A 20217-nucleotide genomic window follows, 5' to 3' on the forward strand; every position below is an offset into this window, starting at 1 on the left:
ATGCAATTTCACTATCTTAGTATGATAGATTTCAATAAATATTACATTAAATAATAACATACAACAATTCCTGCACTAGTTGCAAATCTGGAACTATATTTATAAAATATATTAATACAAACAAGTATACTCTAATTTATATACCACATGCAATTTGTGGAAAAGACTCCTCAACATGATAGCTCCAATTATACCGTTTTTTTGTTAAAATTATTTCTGTATTTAATCAACATCTCAAATTATTTTTATTCAGAAATTTGTTGTTAGAAAGGTTATTCAGCTGCACAAACCCATTAAATAGTATTTACTGACTTTGCACCTTTTAGAATATGATTAAGTCAAGATTCTTTCCAAATAAAAAACAAGTTCTTCGATTGGCACTTTTGCACTATTCAGAATTTTCATTGTCACAGAGGGTTTGCACAATAACTTTGGAATTTTAAAAAATTGTAGAAAATTAGAAAGCTTCAAATATGACAACCTCTACATGTTTGTGGTGATTAAATAATTAAACTGATCAATATGGAGAATGCTTTATTAATAATGTACTATACTTTAATTACAATTAAAACATTTAGAAAAAATGAAAACACTTTTCAGTCAATACCTAGTCAGTAATGTGTTACAAATACTATTCATGTTCAAAACATTCAAACGAGTTTGGAATTGGAGTGAGACACAGAACTACAGAAATAAATTAAAACTATCTACCCTAAATGTAAATAAATAAATATTCCCCATGTGCAAAAAGGAAGTACTGACCTAAGATTAGTAAAAGCCTTAGTGCTCACTATGAAACAATTTAACTTAGCCAATAATCTCAAGACTGCTTAGAACCACACTGCATGATGACACTTTAAAAAATGCCTTTATGTTTCAATTAAAGTTTGTATCTGATATTAAATCTCAGAATAGAACCTTCTTCGTTTATTTTAATCCACGTTTTGTAACATGAAGCTACAATTGTTGTCATCCACCCCTCTGAAGTTCAACAAGCCTGGACAATTTTTCACAGTTCTCGGTCTTAAGAGATTCAGCTTTCTGCTTCAGGCGCTCATCCCTGTATAAAGTGGCCAAGTTCTGCAGATCAGTTTCTGTTAAGAAAAATCAAACTTATGTTATTGAATAATACCTGCAACACAAAGTATGTTTAGAACAATCCAATTATAAGATTAGAATAAAGCAGAGGGCACCGTCTTGGTGGCTGCATAAATGCATACTAAACAAAATATGAAAGTGTATTTTGCTTGGTACAGAATGATTATGAACTCTGCTCATAAGTACAACTCTCCTGCCCCTCAGATGCTGCCTGACTGGTGTGCTTTTCCAGCACCACACAGTGACTCAAGTACAACAGAACAATTCATCATGCACTTCCATCTAAAACAAACCATCTTAAACAGTTTGGGGAAATGGAGAGCTTAGAGACTATCCAAATTAAACATTTTCAGAATGAATGATGTACAGAAAAAAAAACCAAGGTAAAAATACAAAATAAATAAAATGCCCATTGAACCATGCCAATATTCAGAACAGATACGAAAACAAAGAAATTAAAATTGTCCTACATAGGACCAGCTCTTCTGCCTTGAAGTACCACAGTAGAATTCATGCGTACTTTATAATCACTCAACAGATGCCTGTTTCATTGGCAAGACCAGCATTTTCGCCCACCACTTATACCTTCAAAAATGTGACAATGAACCACTTTCTTGAACAACTGCAGCCCATCAGATGTAGTTACACCTACAGTTCAGTCAACAAGGGAGTTCTGGGATTTTAACTCAGCTTCTGTGAAAATGTAATGGTTTAGTTCAAAGTGAAGATGGTGGCGGTCTTGGATGGGAACTTGCAGGCGTTGCTATGCCTATCCATTTGCTTTCTCTGTCCTTCTAGATGCTAGTTGACATGCACACAGAAGGCAGTGTCACAAATTGGACTCCATCTTGCAGATGGTGCACAGGGAGAGCATCAATCTTAAAATTTCTCAAGCACAAGAAAATCCCCTGTCAGTGCTAGTGATAAATATTCATTTAACAATACTAAACCTACTTTCAAACAATTGGCCTATAGCCTTGTATGCCTTGGCATCGCAAGTGCACATCTAAATATTTAAGTGTTAGAGATAGAAATCGTCATATCACCTTTAAAAAGGCAGCAAGTTCCAGATTCCCATCACCTTGCAGGCAAAATAAATATTTCTTCATGTTCCTTCTAAACTTCCTGTCCCTTACCTTAAATCTATGGCTCCTGGTCATTGATACCTTGGAAAAGGTTCCTTCCTGTCTACTCTATCTATGCCCCTCAATGTCAATCACGTTCCCCTTCAGTCTCCTGTTCTAAGGAAAACAACCCTGTTCTATTCAAACTCTCTTTATAAACTCTCTAGCCCAGGCAACATTCTGCTCCCTTTTCAGTTCAATCACATCCTTTTTGTAATAAGAATTCCAAAGTTGCACACAATAATCTAGTTATGGAGTAACCAACATTTTATACAGTTCCAACATAACATCTCTGCTCTTCAATTCAATGCCTTGGCTAATAAAGTATCCTATATGGCCTCTTAACGACTTAGTGAAAGCAGAATCAATATTTAAGTAGGTAGGTGAGGTGCTGATCAAAACTACTGGATAGTATTGGATGGTGTTGGATTTCTTTTTCAGTGTCATATATGCCATCAAATCCCTATTAGAGCCTTACACATGGTTGATCAAACTTTGATGATCAGAGGTGTTCAGTCTGCAGAACTCTTAACCTCTAACATGTAGAGGTTAGAAACCTTAAAGAAACATTAATCATATCATTGGCTTAGTTACATTTCTAGCCAATGCTAACTCCCACGCTGATGATAGTGGAGGATTCAGTGAAGGGAAAGCTGTTTAACATCAAGGGAAGATGGTTACGTTTACTTTGGTTGGAGGTGGTCAGTACCAGGAATTTGTATGGCAAAAATATTATTTTCTATTACCATTCCAAAGCCAACTGAATGTTGCCTAAGGCTTACTGCGCAACAGCACAGGCTGCTTTAGTAGAAAAGGAAGTACAATTGATACTAAATATAGTTCAAATACCACTTTTTTTAAAAAATGTGATTTCATGGGACGTGAGCATCACTGGTAGAGGTATTCAATCAACATGCAGTCGTTGTCCTTCTAGGTGGCAGAGGTCATCAGAACCCTTGAAAAGTTGCCAGTATTTCTTGTATATAGCAAACATTTTTTGCCATAACAGTGCAGTAATAGTGGAGGAAGTGAATGTTTAAGACAGTAGAGAAGAATGGTAGTGGATGAGCACGTGGACTGTTTTGCCTTGCATGAACATAGCTACTTTTGACCTTATGATGGAGTGAAGGTAATTCATGAAGCAGATGAAGATGGTTTGGCCAAGAACACGTCACAATATTGTTATTTTATAACAATTTTGACAATTAACCTTGGATCCTATTGTCTATTCTAATACCTGGAATACTCATGGACTGAGATAATTTTAAAAGAGGAACCAACAACACAGAAAACCTGACCCAGTGTAGGTTTACCAAAAGTAAAACTGAACTAAAATTACTTTTTTCACACCCCAACACAACGAAAGCAATCAGAAACCTCAGCCCCATATCACATTAGTGGACGGCACGGTGGCACAGTGGTTAGCACTGCTGCCTCACAGCGCCTGTAGACCCGGGTTCAATTCCCAACTCAGGCGACTGACTGTGTGGAGTTTGCACGTTCTCCCCGTGTCTGCGTGGGTTTCCTCCGGGTGCTCCGGTTTCCTCCCACAGTCACAAAGATGTGCGGGTCAGGTGAATTGGCCAAGCTAAATTTCCCGTAGTGTTAGGTAAGGGGTAAATGTGGGGGGTATGGGTGGGTTGCGCTTCGGCGGGTCGGTGTGGACTTGTTGGGCCGAAGGGCCTGTTTCCACACTAAGTCTAATCTAATCTAATCTAACCACTGGAGGCATGAAAAGGTTCTCTCCAAGTGGAATTACACCAATGAGAATCTTCACGTCAGTTTCCATCTGCGACTGCCCAAAGGCTATATGCTTGTGATTGGCTCTCAACCTATATTTTTATAATAGCAGTAAACATTATATTTTATTAATTGAGAGGCAAAGCCTCATACTTAAAATAATTTAAATCTTTTGACCAACTGGAGAGTTCAAAAATGGGACCAGACTCAGTCCTTCTTGCCTAATCATATCAATCTTCACAGAGGAGATACACTGTAAGGTGTTCAGGCTGGGAAGATTTGTCTTCAATAATCATGATCATGTTCCATTGCGTTAGATATAACAGCAACTAATGGAGAGCTTTATTTCTGAATCCCAATTACTTCAATTTTGCGACATTTCTTTAGCGCACTTGGTTAAACAGTGGTCTGACATCAAGAGGAGGCAGTCTCACCTCAGTTCTTGACTTTAGCTCTTTTATCCACATTTGTAGCAAGGGTGTAATGAGGTCAGGATCTGAGTGGCCTTGGAGAAGTTCAAAGTGAGTATCAGTGAGCCAGCTATTGGTGTGCATGATTGCATTGTCAACGACACCTTCCAACACCTTACTGATAATCAAGAAGAGACTAATGGGATGGAAATCAACTGGCTTGGATTTGTCCTTCTTTATGCAGATGACATTTCTTTTTAGATTCCTTATAGTATGGAAACAGGCCCTTTAGCCCAACAAATCCACACCAACCCTCCAAAGAGTAACCCACCCAAATCCATTCCCCTGTCCTCTATTTACCCCTGACTAATGCAACTAACACTATGGGCAATTTAGCACGGCCAATTCACCTGGCCTGCACATTTTTGGATTGTGGGAGGAAACTGGAGCACCTGGAGGAAACCCACGCAGACATGGGGAGAACGTCTGTGTGGAGTTTGCACAGTTGCCCGAGCCAGGAATCGAACCCAGGTCCCTGGCGCTGTGAGGCAGCAGTGCTAACCACTGAGCCATCGTGGTCTCCTGAACCGACCTATTTCAAATCAGTGCCAACCGTACCTTCCTAAACACACGTACCACCCTGTGAGTTTTGAAAAGATTTGTAGCTCAGGTTGAGATTCAGGTAGTAAGTTTGCTCGCCGAGCTAGTAGATTTGTTCTCAGACATTTTGTCATCATTCTATGTAACATCAGTGAGCCTCCGATGAAGCACTGGTGTTCTAACCCATTTGCTATTTATCGATCTTGGTCTGTTGCGATGGGAGATATCACTTCAGACTCTTTCCGAGATTGATGGGATCAAAATCGATATGTTTGTTAACAGAGTTCCGGTTTGAATGCCAGGCCTCTAGGAACTCCCGTGCGATGTCTTTGTTTAGCCTGTCCCAGGATGGATGTCTTATCCCAGTTGAACTGGTGTCCATCTTAGCCTGTATGGATACCAGTGATAGTTGGTCATGTAGTTTGGTTGGCTAGTTGGTGCTCATGTATCCTGTTGGCTAGTTTCCCGCCCGTCTGTCCAATGTAATGTTGTTGCAGTCCTTGCAGGATATTTTGTATATGATGTTCTTTCTGCTTGTTATTGGTATGGTATGCTTTAAATTCATCAGGAGCTGTTTCAGTGTAGTGGTAGGTTTGTGGGCTACCATGATGCCTAGGGGCCAGAGTAGTCTGGCTGTCATCTCTGATATATCCTTAATGTATGGCAGGGTAGCTAGAGTTACGGACTTACGGAAGAAATCTAGCAGGCAGTCAGAGACAGCAGTACCAACACTAAGCAGAAAGAAAGAAGGGAACACCCTCAACACACTGGAAAGGAAAGCCCTGGAAGGACTCAAAAGACAAAAATATCGTAATCCAACCGGCAGACAAAGGGCGCATGACTGTCATCCTGAACAGAACACAATACGTTGAAAAAGCAAACACACTACTAACAGAGACCAATACATACCAACACTTATGTTCTGACTGCAAGACAAACCCAAAGCTCCCACTTGCCTACCACTTCAACACACCATCCAGCCCCACATATCAGACCTTGTTAACAACTAATCGGCTTTTAAACACAACCACTAACAGTCCCCATTAACAGTTATTCACCCTCCCAGCCAGTTTGTCATCCCCTCCTTTGTCTGCTGAATTGTTCTCCTCTCTCTTCAGGCATTATCCCCACCTATCATTAACCCCTCGCCCCATCACCACCAACCCCCCCAACCATCTTCTACATATACACTGACATTTTCCCAGCTACCATCGGTTCTGAGGAAGGGGTGCTTGACCCAAAATGGTAATTGATTTCTTTCCACAGGTGCTGCCAGACCTCATGAGATTTTCCAGCAATATCTGTTTTGGGTCTTAACACATGATTTTCACTCAGGATTTCATACTCCAAGAAGCACAAAATCTAAAATGTTATTGAATCATTGAAAATAGCCAGCAACCAGAACTCTCACTTAACCAAAACACTGCCCTCAATCCTACCCTGTGAGAATGGGAGTTGCCAGGTTAGGAGTGGGATATGGAATTTTTGACTTAAGAGTCAGATGTACAGCACAGAAACAGACCCTTTGGTAAAACTCGCCTATGCTGACCAGATATCCCAACCCAATTTAGTCCAATTCGCCAGCACTTGGCCCATACCCCTCTAACCCCTTCCTATTCATATACCAATCCAGATGCCTTTTAAATGTTGTAATTGTACCAGTCTCCACCACTTCCTCTGGCAGCTTATTTCATACACGCAACACCCTTTGCATGAAAAAGTTGTCCCTCAGGTCCCTTTTAAATGTTTCCCATCTCACCCAAAACCATTGCCCTCTAGTTCTGGACTCCACCACCCAAGGGAAAATTTACCCTATTAGGTAAATAGATAGGGTCTATTTACCCTATCCACACATCTCTCAATTTTATCAACTTCTAAGGTCATCCCTCAAGCCTCCAATGCCCCAAGAGAAACAGCCCCAGCCTATTCAGCCTCTCCCCAGAACTCAACTCTCCAACCTTGGCAATATCCTTGTAAATCTTTTCTGAACCCTTTCAAGTTTCACAACATGCTTCATATGGGAGGGAGACCAGAAATGCACACAATATTCCAAAAATGGCCTAACCAATGTCCTGTACAGCCGTAACATGACCTCCCAACTCAATGCTCTGACCAATAAAGGAAAATATACCAAAGACCTTCTTCACTATCCTATCTACCTGGGACTCCACTTTCAAAGTTATGAACCTGCACTCCAAGGTCTGCTTGTTTAGCAACATTCCCCAGGACCTTAACACGAAGTTTAAAAGTCCTGCCTTGATTTCCTTTTCCAAAATGCAGCACATCGCATTTATCTAGAGTCACAGAAATGTACAGCATGGAAACAGACCCTTCGGTCCAGCCCGTCCATGCCGACCAGATATCCCAACCCAATCCATTCCCACCTGCCAGCAACCGGCCCATATCCCTCCAAACTCTTCCTAATCATATACCCATCCAAATGCCTCTCAAATGTTGCAATTGTACTAGCCTCCACCACTTCCTCTGGCAGCTCATTCCATTCAGGCAGCACCCTCTGGGTAAAAAAGTTGCCCCTTAGGTCGCTTTTGTATCTTTCTCCTCTCACCCTAAATCTATGCCCTCTAGTTCTGGATTCCCCCATCCCAGGGAAAAGACTTTGTCTATTTATCCTATCCATGCCTCTCATTTTTGTAAACCTCCATAAGGTTACCCCTCAGCCTCCAACATTCCAGGGAAAACAGCCCCAGCCTGTTCAGCTTCTCCCTATAGCTCAAATCCTCCAACCCTGGCAACATCCCTGTAAATCTTTTCTGAACCCTTTCAAGTTTCACAACATCTTTCCAATAGGAAGGAGAACAGAATTGCACGCAATATTCCAACAGTGGTGTAACCAATGTCCTGTACAGCCACAACATGACCTCTCAACTCCTGTACTCAATATTCTGACCAATAAAGAAAAGCATACCAAACGCCTTCTTCACTATCCTATCTACCTGCAACTCCACTTTCAACGAGCTATGAACCTGCACTCCAAGGTCCCTTTGTTCAGCAACACTCCCTAGGACCTAGGATTAAGTATGTAAGTCCTACTAAGATTTGCTTTCCCAAAATGCAGCACCTCACATTTATCTAAATTAAACTCCATCTGTCACTTCTCAGGCCATTGGCCCATTTGATCAAGGCCCTGTTGTAATCTGAGGTAACCTTCTTCACTGTCCACTACACCTCCAATTTTGGTGTCATCTGCAAACCTACTCAGCATGCCTCCTATGTTTACACCTAAATCATTTACATAAATGACAAAAAACACTGGACCCAGCACTAAACTTTGTGCACACCACTGATCACAGGCCTCCAGTCTGAAAAGCAACCCTCCACCACCACCCTTTTTCTTCTACCTTTGAGCCAGTTCTGTATCCAAATTGCTAGTTCTCCCTGTATTCCATGAGATCTAACCTTGCTAACCAGTCTCCCATGGGGAGCCTTGTCAAATGCCTTACTGAAGTCCATATAGATCAAATCCATCACTCTGCCCTCAATCCACTGAGTTTTTTTTTTGAAGAATTAACAATCAAGTTAGTTAGACATGATTGCCCACACACAACAATCTCTAATCGGTCCCTGCCTTTCCAAATGTGTCCTGTTCCTCAGGATTCTCTCCAATAATTTGCCCACCATCGATGTCAGGCTTACCAATCTTTAGTTCACTGGCTGTTTCTCACCACCATTCTTAAATAGTGCCACCACATTAGCCAACCTCCCGTCTTCCAGCACCTCACCTGTGACTATTGATGATACAAATATCTCAGCAAGGGGCCCAGCAATCACTTCCGTAGCTTCCCACAGAGGGAAGGCACACTTGATCAGGTCCTGGGGATTTATCCACCTTTATGTGTTTCAAGACATCCAACCACCACCTCCTCTGTAATATGGACAGTTTTCAAAATGTCACCATGTATTTCCCCAAATTTCATATCTTTCATTCACTCTCTACAGTAAACACTGACACAAAATAAATACTCAGTCACTATCACCCCCATCTCTGACCTGCAATAGTAAGTAGAGTGGGTTTTTTTTGATAATATGTTTTATTGAGATCTCTATCGATTAAGTTTTAAACACATAAAACATAGGTACATGTTAGCTCGGAGCAGTGTTTTTTAGAGCAATAAGGTGAAACTATTTTCTGGGTCTATAGATTGTTAAAGAGCAAAAATGGATTCTACTAGAGTAGTGTGCTCTTCCTGTCAGATGTGGGAGATTAGGGACAGTTTCCATGTTATTGATGAATATGCCTACAACAAGGGTGTTTTGTTGCGAATTCTATCAGATTGTATGGATTAGTTGGAGTGGCAGTTAGAGGCAATAAGAAATTTACAGGAGCCGGGAGTGTGATGGATGACAATTACAGGAAGGGAGAAAAACAACAGATACACAGTCAGGTAGATGGGTTACTTCCAGGAAAGGTAGGAGAGGAAGGCAGGTAGTTCAGGAGTTTTCTGTGGCTATCTCCATCTCAAACAAGTATGCTGTGCTAGAAAGTGTTGGGGCTGATGGAATCTCTGGGGAATGTAGCACAAACAACCAAGCTTCTGGTACCGAGAATGATTCTAATGTAATGAGGGGTATGTCAGGTTCCAAGCAATCATTGTGATAGAGGACTCTCTAGTCAGAGTCTCAGACAGATGTTTCTATGGCCAGAAGCAAGAAACCAGAATGGTGTGTTGCCTCCCGGGTGCCAGGATCAAGGCCATCTGGGAGAGGATGCAGAATATTCTCAAAGGGGAGAGGGATCAGCAGGAGGTTGTTGTACACTTTGGAGCTAATTACACAGGAAGGAACAAGAATGAGGTTCTGAGGGCAGAACATAGAAACTTAGGCAGGAATTTAAAAAGGAGGTCTTCGAGGGTAGTAATATCTGAACTCCTCCCTGTGCTACGTGCTAGCGTGGGTAAGAATAGAAGGATAGAGCAAATTAATGAGTGGTTGAGGAGCTGGTGCATGGGAGAAGGATTCACATTTTTGGATCACTGGAATCTCTTCTAACCCAGAAGTTACCTGTACAAGAAAGACAGATTGCCCCTGAATTGGAAAGGGACAGATGTAGTGGCAGAGAGATTTGCTAGAGTTACTCGGGAGGATTTAAACTAGTGTGGGGGAGTGTGGGACCCAGGGAAAAAGTGAGGAAAGAGATCAATCCAAGACTGGTACATTTGGGAAAAGGAATGAGTCAAACAAACAGTCAGGGCATGCAGTAACAAAGCAGAGAATGAGGTAGGACTGATAAATTAAACTGCATTTATTTCAGTGCAAGATGCCTAACAGGGAAAGCAGATGAACACAGCATGGTTAGGAATGTGGGACTGGAATAGCATAGCAATTACAGAAACATGGATCAGGGATGGACATGACTGGCAGCTTAATGTTCCAGGATACAAATGCTCTAAGAAGGATAGAAAGGGGGGCAAGAGAGATGGGGGAAGTGGCATTTTTGATAAGAGAACATTACTTAGCTGTACTTAGGGAGGATACACCTAGGAATACATCCAGGGAAGTTATTTGGGTGGAACTGAGAAAGAAAGGGATGATCACCTTATTGTGATTGTACTACAGACTGCCTAATAGTCAGCAGGAAATTGAGAAATGAATTTGTCAGGAGATCTCAGTACTCTGTAAGAATAGGGTGGTAGGGGAATTTAACTTTCCAAGCATAGACTGGGACTGCCATAGTGTTAAGGGTTTAGATGGACAGGAATTTGTCGTGTGTGTACAAGACAATTTGTGGATGTACTTACTAGAGAAGGTGCAAAACTTGACCTATTCTTGGGAAATAAGGCAGGGCAAGTGACTGAGGTGTCAGAGGGGGAGCACTTTGGGTTCAGCAACCAAAATTCTATTAGTTTTAAAATAATGATGGAAAAAGGATAGACCAGATCTAAAAGTTGAAATTCAAAATTGGAGGAAGGCCAATTTTAATGGTAATAGGCAAGAACTTTCAAAAGTTGGTTCAGGGCCGATGTTCGCAGATAAAGGCTGGAAAATGGGAAGCTTTCAAAAATGAGATAATGAGAGTCCAGAGACAGTATACTCCTGTTAGGGTGAAAGGCAAGACCTATGGGTGGAAGGAATGCTGGATGACTAGATAAACTGAGGCTTTGGACAAGACAAAGAAGGCAGCATTTGTCAGGTATTGACTTCAGCAATCGAATGAATCCTTAGAAGAACATACAGGCAGAAGTAACATATTTAAGAGGTAAATCAAGAGGGCAAAAAGGGAGTAGGAGGTAGCTTTGACAAATAGGGTTAAAGAGAATCCAAAAAGATTCTACAAATACATTAAGGACAAGAGGATAACGAGGGAGAGCATTAAGGCTACTCAAATGATTAGTAAGGCAGCCTATGTGTGAAACCGCTCTTCCAACATTTTTGCCATGGCCTAGACACCACAGTAGAAAAGAGGTTAACTGATGTGGAGAAATTATTAGTCAAGAATATGTATATTACGACCAGCAGATCTAGTCATGACACCAATGGCACTTCAAAAGGCTGAAACCCATAGACTGTGGCCCTGTTATGTAACCAATGGTAATTGAGCTCCCTCACATGGTTGAGTTCAGTAATACACTGTTCTAATCTGAAAATATTCCAAAAAACCTAGTACAAATTAATACAAAATTATACTTTCAAATGCTTTCATCCAAACCAAATAAGTTTTAATTTTGAGCATGCAGAAAACATATGCCATTAATCAGTGAGATAATGATTTCCAAAGGTGTGACTATCTTTGGATGCAAACAAAATCACAAAAGTGAGAAAGCAAAAAATATTCATTTTGTAAATGATGTTAAATGTGTTCTTACTCTGCTGTTTCTCCTTCCGGCAGCTATTTTGAAGGTGGTCAATATAGTCCTTCTCAATTTTATTTTCCATGTTTTGTAGGGCTATGCCTTGGTAGTCCTTCTCAAATCTTTTGTCAACAAAATATTCTACTTTAAAACGTTCAGTTTCTCTGGACAGAATATGGCCCAATGACCTGGATAATCAAATCAGGAAGCAGTTACACAGTTAGACATTATATGGCTCCTACACAATTTATTTTTAAAAGCCACATTAAGCAAACATCTATGCTACAAGTTTATGACAAAATCAAGAATGTAGGATTGGTTTTTTTCAATAATTAGTTATAGTTTTGTTACATGCAATAGAGAAACAAGAAAGGTATTAATATGGTACTGCTTAATGATGGTCAATGTAAGGCTGGTATCTTGAATGGATGATCCTTTTTGCATGTGTTTATGTGTTAACTGGAGTGCCACATTGCCTCAGGTCAAAATAAACAAATGCAGGAACTTTTTTTTGGCTCAAACTAACAAACCCAGATTTAAAAAATGTGAAGATACTTTGGAATAATAAAAGCTTTTATTGAAAGGCAGTGCTTTGTTACTTAAATTGGCTTAGTTATGTACATACAGTACAATAGAATTAAATTATGAAATAAGTTTCTTGCAATGGTCTTTGAAGACAACCTGGGCTGCACAGTTTAAGTAAAGTGATACAATTGGATTCTAGTAATGTGACTCTTACTCTTTGGAGAATAAAGTAACTTTAAGTTATTCATGGCAATAGCTATTATGAAATCATAACAGTAATTTTAATCAAAATACATTGATAGGCTTTGGAACTTGCCAGATATTTAGATATATCAATTAAGCATTTGGGACAATATTAATCATTAGAATGTGACAATACATATCTTTCATGCCAGTACTTCCCAAACCATTTTCCATGTGCCCCCATTTTGAGGCTTAAAAATTGTTGTGTGCTCCAAGAACTAATGATGTGGGGAGACAGACTTGCGAGAACAACAGGTTGGGGCTACGTGTTAAAGAGAGAGCTTAGCTGTTATGACTTGGTCGTAACACCACAGTAGCCGCAGCTGCCCTGATGCTTATAATCCAAACATTTCAGCTCACGTTGAAGATGTCAGTAAGATGGCCATCGCCATATTTCACAATAAATACTGACCTAGATAATGACACCCACATTCCATGAATAAAATATAAATTAGATGCTAATCACAAATTGGGTACATACCATAAAGCAAATTTGAGATTGCTCATATGCTGTTCCCATATTGGTCAGGGAATCAGTTCAGGATGCCACTGATCATGCACAGGGGTAGTGACTAGCAAGGGTTAAATGACCTTCAGTGGTTAGGTGCACAGAAAGAACAGAAGAACAATTTCAGTCATCAGACAGAAGTCATGTGATAGTCAACTACAAGTCCTTCCCACTCCCTTTCCAACATGACCATCCTTGGTCTCCTCCATTGTTGCAACGAATCAGATCGCAAATTGGACTCAACATTAAGTTCTCCAATTTCAAATAACATCCCTTCCCATCACTCAACTCCCTTCCCAGCCCCCCTTCCATTCTTCTCAAGGACCCTTCCTCATAGCCACCAATCACATTCATTCCTCCATTGACCAACCAGATTGTACCTTCCACCTGTCTTCACCTATCCCCACCTTACCACCCTGCACCCCCCCCCCACCCCTTTTATCTGCAGCTCCCCTTAAACCCATCCCCAGTTCTGAAGATGGATTACACCCAAAACTTTGGCTTCTCCACCTCCTGATGCTGTCTGGCCTACTGTGTTCTTCCAGCCTCCTGCTAGTCTACCTTGGATTCCAGCATCTGCAGTTTTTTTTGTCTCTAACTACAAGTCACTAGCTGTACCATGTGGACCAAATGAACCACTGCTTAAGAATGCAATCAGTATTTTGAACTTCTTGAAGAATTCTGTAAAACTGATGAAATATTTTCATATCTGGAGTGGTCTTATAGCTAATCAGGACTGAAATAATTTTAAAATTGGCTCTTCTAGCTCAGTATATAATTATAATTGACAGAGATCTTCCAATAAAGTTAAATTGAACACTCCAGGCCTTGTATGAATTACTACAAAGATCAATGTCATCCTTTGTTTTGGTTTTCCTACTTTTGCAATCCAGTGTTGAAAATATATTGTTAGCAGTAGTGCCAAGATATCTATATACTTTTTTTTAAAAGCAGGTCACAATAACTGGTTTTATTGTTTAAAGGGTACAATGACAGTGGGGATTTACTTTTACAAGTGTAAAGACATTTTTTTTTGCTTTTTAAACCGTGACTTAAAATGAGAAAGAATCGATTTAAAAGCAAGGAATTGCAAAGCACAGCTGGATGTTTTGAAAGCAAACAATTTGATACCTATTACAAACTCTGTGGTTGCGGATTCCAGAATTATGCAGACCAACTTGTTTTTAAGCAAAGCTCATTGGCAAGAAACAGTGGTCAATTTTCAATGACTGGAGTCCTCTGTCTGCCAAAAACCATGTGATTGGGAGAGAAGACAGAGAGAAGCTAGTCGATCCAGAAAAGGATCTAGCAGGTCTGCAGCCTGCCAAAAAACTCAGTTCTCTGCATTAAGCCATTTTAAACCAGAGATATACCAGCTTGTCACACATGCATCCAAGTGTACAACATGGAAACAGACCCACATCCATACTGGCCAGATATCCTAAATTAATCTAATCCTATTTGCCAGCATTCTGGCCAAATCCCTCTAAACCATTCCTATTCATATACCTATCCAGATGACTTAAATGTTATTGTACCAGCCTCCACTACTTCTTCTGGTAGATCATTCTATGCGCACACACTGCCTGTATGAAACAGTTAGGTTCATTTTAAATCTTGTCCCCTCACCTTAAACTCATGGCCTCTAGTTTTGGAAACTCCTACTCTGGGGCAAAAGTCTTGGCTATTGACCCTATCCATGCCCCTTATGATTTTATCAACTTCTGTAAGATCACCCCTCAGCTCCAATGCTTCAGGGAAAAATAACCCCAGCCCAATCAGCCTATCCCTGGCAACAAAGCCTCTCAAAGCCTCCAACACTGGCAACATCCTCAAATCTTTTAACCTTTAACAACATCCTTTCTTTCAGTAGATGCTACAAATTGTGACTTTGAATTAGGTCAGTGAGAGACATTTCACAAAAAAAAAGCCACCCTGTGCTTCTGCTTCTACTGGTTTCCAGTTCAGATAAAAGTCAAGGAGAAACCTTTGGATCAGCCAGAATCAACCCAACAGATCCAGTGAACAAAGATTACGGAATTGCTTTTTCGGTTTCACCTCCATTCATTTTTTTCCCGGTCTGTGTCTTCAAGGGGAAATTTATTAGGGGTTTTGACTTTACAAATTTAAAGTTTAATTAATTACATTTAATTGTTACCTGTAGTTACAATCTAAAGTACACATGATAGATTAGGTAGTGATTCTTGTTAAGTACCAAAACCTGATCCACATTTACTATTAAACTGGGTATGAAAATCAGGTAGGTTTAGGGTGTTTTTTTTTGCATATTCTTCTAAAATCTTAACTTGCGATCAGTCAGAATAGCAGGGCTTCCATTCAAATACACTACTGCAGTGAGCAATAACAAGTTTGTACATTCTTGTGCAACAAATATATTAATGATTTGTAAGGCACTATTTCCTTGTTATGGCCATCATCTCGTTCAGCTTTCCAACATCTATGATATTTTACAATTCTCTTTCCATGCACACCCAACTTTTAAAATCAATTTTCAGTACATTTAATTTTTCAATCCAGCACTAACATTAAAACATAATTCTGCCCTCTTGTGGTTGTACTAAACGTAGAAAACCGATGCATATGCCCTCATTATTAATATCCCATTTATTTTGCATTGATACTAAATTAGCATGTTTGCTCATTAAGTAAAGATACATTTACACAGAAAAACTTGATCTCTTCTCCCACCAGGAATTCTCTCATTTAGGGATCCTGAAATAGTATTTCACCAACATTTACACTCCTTCTGCAACTAGATTTTGTGTATCAATAAAGAAAGTGAATGCTGGAAGTAACCAGGAATGACTGAGGGAAGGGTCATGACTGTGACTGCCAATTCCATTGACAATACTTGTATATAATTTGAAGCTAGTAACTAGGAAGAAAAAGAAAGCCTGAGCAAATATCTTCCATCTTGTATCAAGCACCTTATTTCCATTGCAATCAGGTTTATTTTTCTAACCTTGCTGGGATAAATAAAGTCTATTTAAATAGTGCCTTTTACATTCTCTGGACATTGAATCCTTTCCAACTAAACTAGTTACTCCTCAAATAAATGGTTACAATTATTTTATAGGTGAACATATCCAATTTTACATAATGTCCCACAAAAGCAACATACAAGATAAATAACCAATGAAAACAAATTAATTGGTGCAGGTGAATTTTAACAGAAAATTGGGAAAATATCTACCTTTTTTTGATAATGTACCACGTTCACGTTTTTACTTGAGTACGCAGAATTTTATCTGATTTATCACACGTCCTGCTCTCTCATTAGAGAGACACAACTGGTGGTAGCTTAACCAGAGGAGTGCCACACCTCAGCAAGGAGACCTTGAGTGGGACCTTCACAGTAACTGAAGCTGGGATGGAAAACAGAAGCCACCCACCCATCGCAAATCATCTGTCCAGTAAAGTCAATTAACCAACACCCCCATCTAAAAGCAACATACCAAAGTATATAATCTTTAAAGAAATAGAACAGTTTAATCGACAAAAATATAGTAACCAAAACACACTACATCTGGAGGAAAAAGTGAGGACTGGAGATCAGAGTCGAAAGTGTGGTGCTGGAAAAGCACAGCAGGTCAGGCAGCATTTGAGGAGCAGGAGAGTTGACATTCCCTTCACCAGGGAATGAGGCTTGTAAACCGAGGAGTGGAGAGATAAATGGGACCGGCTAGGGTTCGGGATAAGGTAGCTGATTGTGCAATAGGTGAAATCCATATGGATCCCATGTGGTTGGAGGGGGAGAAGGAAGATGGTCAGGTAGGGTAGTGCCGAGTTGGAAGGTTGCATCTGGGATAAGGTGGGGGGGGGGGAAAATGAGGAAACTGGTGAAATCCACATTGATCCAGTGTGGTTGCAGGATCCCGAGGCAGAAGCTGAGGCTTCCATCGCCAAACCCTAAACACCCTCTGCCTGGAAGGATGCCTCATCTTCTGCCTTGGGACCCTCCAAGCACATGGGATCAATATGAATTTCACCAGTTTCCTCATTTTCCTTCCTCAACATTATCCCAGATCCAACCTTCCAATTCAGCACTACCCTCATGACCTGTCCATCTTCCTTCCCACTTATTCGCTCCACTCTCCTCTGCGACCTATTACCCCCACCTTCATCTACCTATCACACTCTCAGCTACATCCCCAAGTCCCAAAATCCCCTCCCATTTATCTCCGCCCCCAGCTCACAAGCCTCATTGCTGATGAAGGGCTTTTGCCCGAAACGTCAATTCTCCTGCTCCCTGGATGCTGCCTGACCGGTTATGCTTTTCCAGCACCAGATTCTATTGATAAAGGAGTTTACAGCACCCTCCATTTTTTTCCAATGTAGTTTAAAAACAAAATGGACTGAACAAGTGCAAATAATCAAAGTCTGATATTTGGCAAATCTTGCCAGCTGCAGGAACAAATACAAATAAAACTGTTAACACTGAACTATTTAGATTCTTTTAAAAAATGCAATATATCATTTATATTCAACTTCCACTTAAGAATTATGACCACATATATCATTCCCTCACCAATTATAGAACAATGACAGATGATTATATTTTGAAAATATTAAACTTACGGTTTGTAGTAAAGACTGTAAGGAGGGTTGATCACTGTCAATTGGGCGACAAGTGACACAAGAACTAATATAAATATCGGCAACAGCTGCAAAAATACTGAATATGTTCCCTGCAAAATGGGAAAGAAAATAACAGTCAGTTGAGAAATTTCAAATTAACAAAGCACAATGGGAGAAACCTTGTTTTCAGTATTTCCTTAATCCCAGTAGCATGTTGTTTCCCAGCAACTAAGTACTTTCCTTATTATGTATAATCTATGTCAATTCTTTGCCTATACATACATTACACATATGCTTTAAAAATATTTTTAAAATCATTGCTGCATTATTAAAAAAAATACGTAAATCATAGTCTGCTTATTTAGAGTAGGGACCTTCATATAATATCACCATGTTGACTATGCATTAAAATGTCCTTCCTCCCTGATCCCTTCTGTGTATAAAACGACCAATTAATTATGTCAGGAGATTTTTCATCAACACTGGCGTTAACTGGATGGCAATCGGATTCAAATGGAAAAGAGAAGCCAGTCATACAATTTTACCACAGATTTGATCATCAAATCTATTCCACTGAAGAAACTTGACCATTAATTACAATTAGGTCTAACAGGCATTTAATACAAGATAAAACAAACATGTTAAGTCTATAAATTTTAGGAATACAGGAACTTTCAGTTATTTCCAAATGAAAATGGTATTAAGGAATAAAACTGAAACCACTATACTGTTTAATGGCTTAGTCTGACATATTCAAGCTCATAGAAATGTTAACAGTAACCTGAGATCTAGCCTCCTGTTCTTCTTCTTCCACATGGTCATTCATATAACGACGCCGGCGGTAAATATGGGTGTATGTTGTTGTTCTGTTTGTATAGGCATGAATATTACCTGGTCAAAAAAATGGTTGTCAGAAGGCTACCCCATTTAACAAATGCAAACAAACTGAGAAACTGGATAGTGAAGTGCAACAGTAGAGCTAATAAAATGGCTCTCTTCTTCCAATCAGAAGTACTGAATTTTTCTACATTTCATTGATATGCGAATGATAAACATTTCATATACTGATAGAATGTCAGGTCAGCAAAGTCTTAATTAAGTGTAACCAGTTTTGAATTGGTCCTAGCTATTCATAGATTCATCAGTGCTATACACTTAAGAATCCAAGTATCTTACATTTATGGGCATCAAAATATATTATAACACAGGCACACAGCAATGCATCTTTTGAATATAGCTACAGGGAGATGCTGACATAGTGATAATATTACTGGATAAGTAATGAAGAAACCAAGGCTCTGGACTGATTTACTCAGGGTATGTGGGTTCAAATCCCACAGAGTTAGCTCGTGAAATTAAATGGAATGAATAAATCTGGATGATGACCATGTTGCACAGATCAATTTGGTTCACTCCTGAGCCCCAGAGGCCAAAACATTGTTTGATTTTGAGGAGTTGGAAATAGCATTGGGGCTAAAGGGTTCGAATGATATGGGAGTAAAGCAGGAGCAGAGAATTAAGTTGGATGATTGACACAATCATAATAAATATTGTAGCAAGATCAAACAGCCAAATGGTCTACTCCAGCTACTATATTTTATGTTTTTAATATACCAATTTTGAATGTATGTTCATTTCTGTAAAAGATGATGAGCTAAACATATCAACCTCAGGATTTTTACCTTCATCGCTTTCATTATGCAAAAATTAAAAAGCTGCCTCTACATTAAGGGGAGGGCAAGTAGGTTTTTTCTAGCTGTTTGAGCATGTGGGCTCTACTTGTCAGCAATGCAAGGGGCAGTTCCGTTAATCAGATACTTATGTAGTACAGATTAAAGATATCTGTAATCACAGTATCCTGCATGTGAAATACATGGCATACAAATCCTAACCACAGATAGGCTGAACAGTGTCAGTGATCTCTGTGAAGCAGAAGCAATCACAGATGACTAAACAGGTATCACCTGAAAGTTATCATTCAGAATCTCATAGGCTGTGCGAGGGTATAGAACTGATTTCCTCACATTGAATGTATTTGACAGCACATTCTTATACAAATGCACATATCCTTGGGTGACATGGACGATAAGGGAGCAACGTTTCAGTAACCTACTACAGTCAGTTCTTCTATAACACGATGGTCATATTCTAGTGCAACCCCACGTTATAGAAAAATTGCACTTTACAAACAGTGCTTGAAGTGTTGGCACTATAATCGCGATACAGCCAACACACATTTTAAAGGTTCATGCTGTAGAAACAGTGTCCTCAGTTTGTCAATGTTGATGAAACATGCATTACAACAGAACAACCTGTACACTTAAAACTTCCAACTAGATTTGCATTGTACTGCACCAATCAGAATAAAGTCCACTATATCAAAGGCCCATGTCAAGGATTACAATGGTTCTCTTTGTCACACTGTATTGAGGACTACTTTTTAAACCCTCACCGTGCAAAGATCTTACTGCTAATTGCTCACTTTACCAAGAACTTGCTCTGTTTCTGAATTCCCCAGACAGGTCCATTACAAAGACCAACGGATCCAACCACAGCAGGGATTA

At 39.8% G+C, this 20217-nt stretch overlaps 1 protein-coding gene across 3 annotated transcripts in view; it reads right to left on the reverse strand.

Annotated features, from left to right (window-relative positions):
- Positions 1-606: 606 nt before the first annotated feature.
- The window catches only part of dnajc18 (DnaJ (Hsp40) homolog, subfamily C, member 18), a 36881-nt gene continuing 17270 nt past the window's right edge, over positions 607-20217 (reverse strand). The window contains exons 5-9 of one of the 3 annotated variants that reach the window (XR_009645515.1): positions 18435-18544; positions 17654-17763; positions 11794-11966; positions 8713-8855; positions 1031-1094 (exon numbers count right to left, since the gene is read on the reverse strand). Coding sequence is in view for 2 of the 3 variants with exons in the window: in XM_060836790.1 (XP_060692773.1) it covers positions 970-1094; positions 11794-11966; positions 17654-17763; positions 18435-18544 (518 nt within the window). In the remaining variant the exon portion in view is untranslated. Of the gene's footprint in view, positions 1095-8712; positions 8856-11793; positions 11967-17653; positions 17764-18434; positions 18545-20217 lie in introns of all 3 variants that reach the window. The other 2 variants (XM_060836790.1, XM_060836788.1) reach the window with 2 other exon arrangements.

Source organism: Hemiscyllium ocellatum, chromosome 16, assembly GCF_020745735.1.
Source record: "Hemiscyllium ocellatum isolate sHemOce1 chromosome 16, sHemOce1.pat.X.cur, whole genome shotgun sequence".
Lineage (NCBI taxonomy): Eukaryota > Metazoa > Chordata > Chondrichthyes > Orectolobiformes > Hemiscylliidae > Hemiscyllium > Hemiscyllium ocellatum.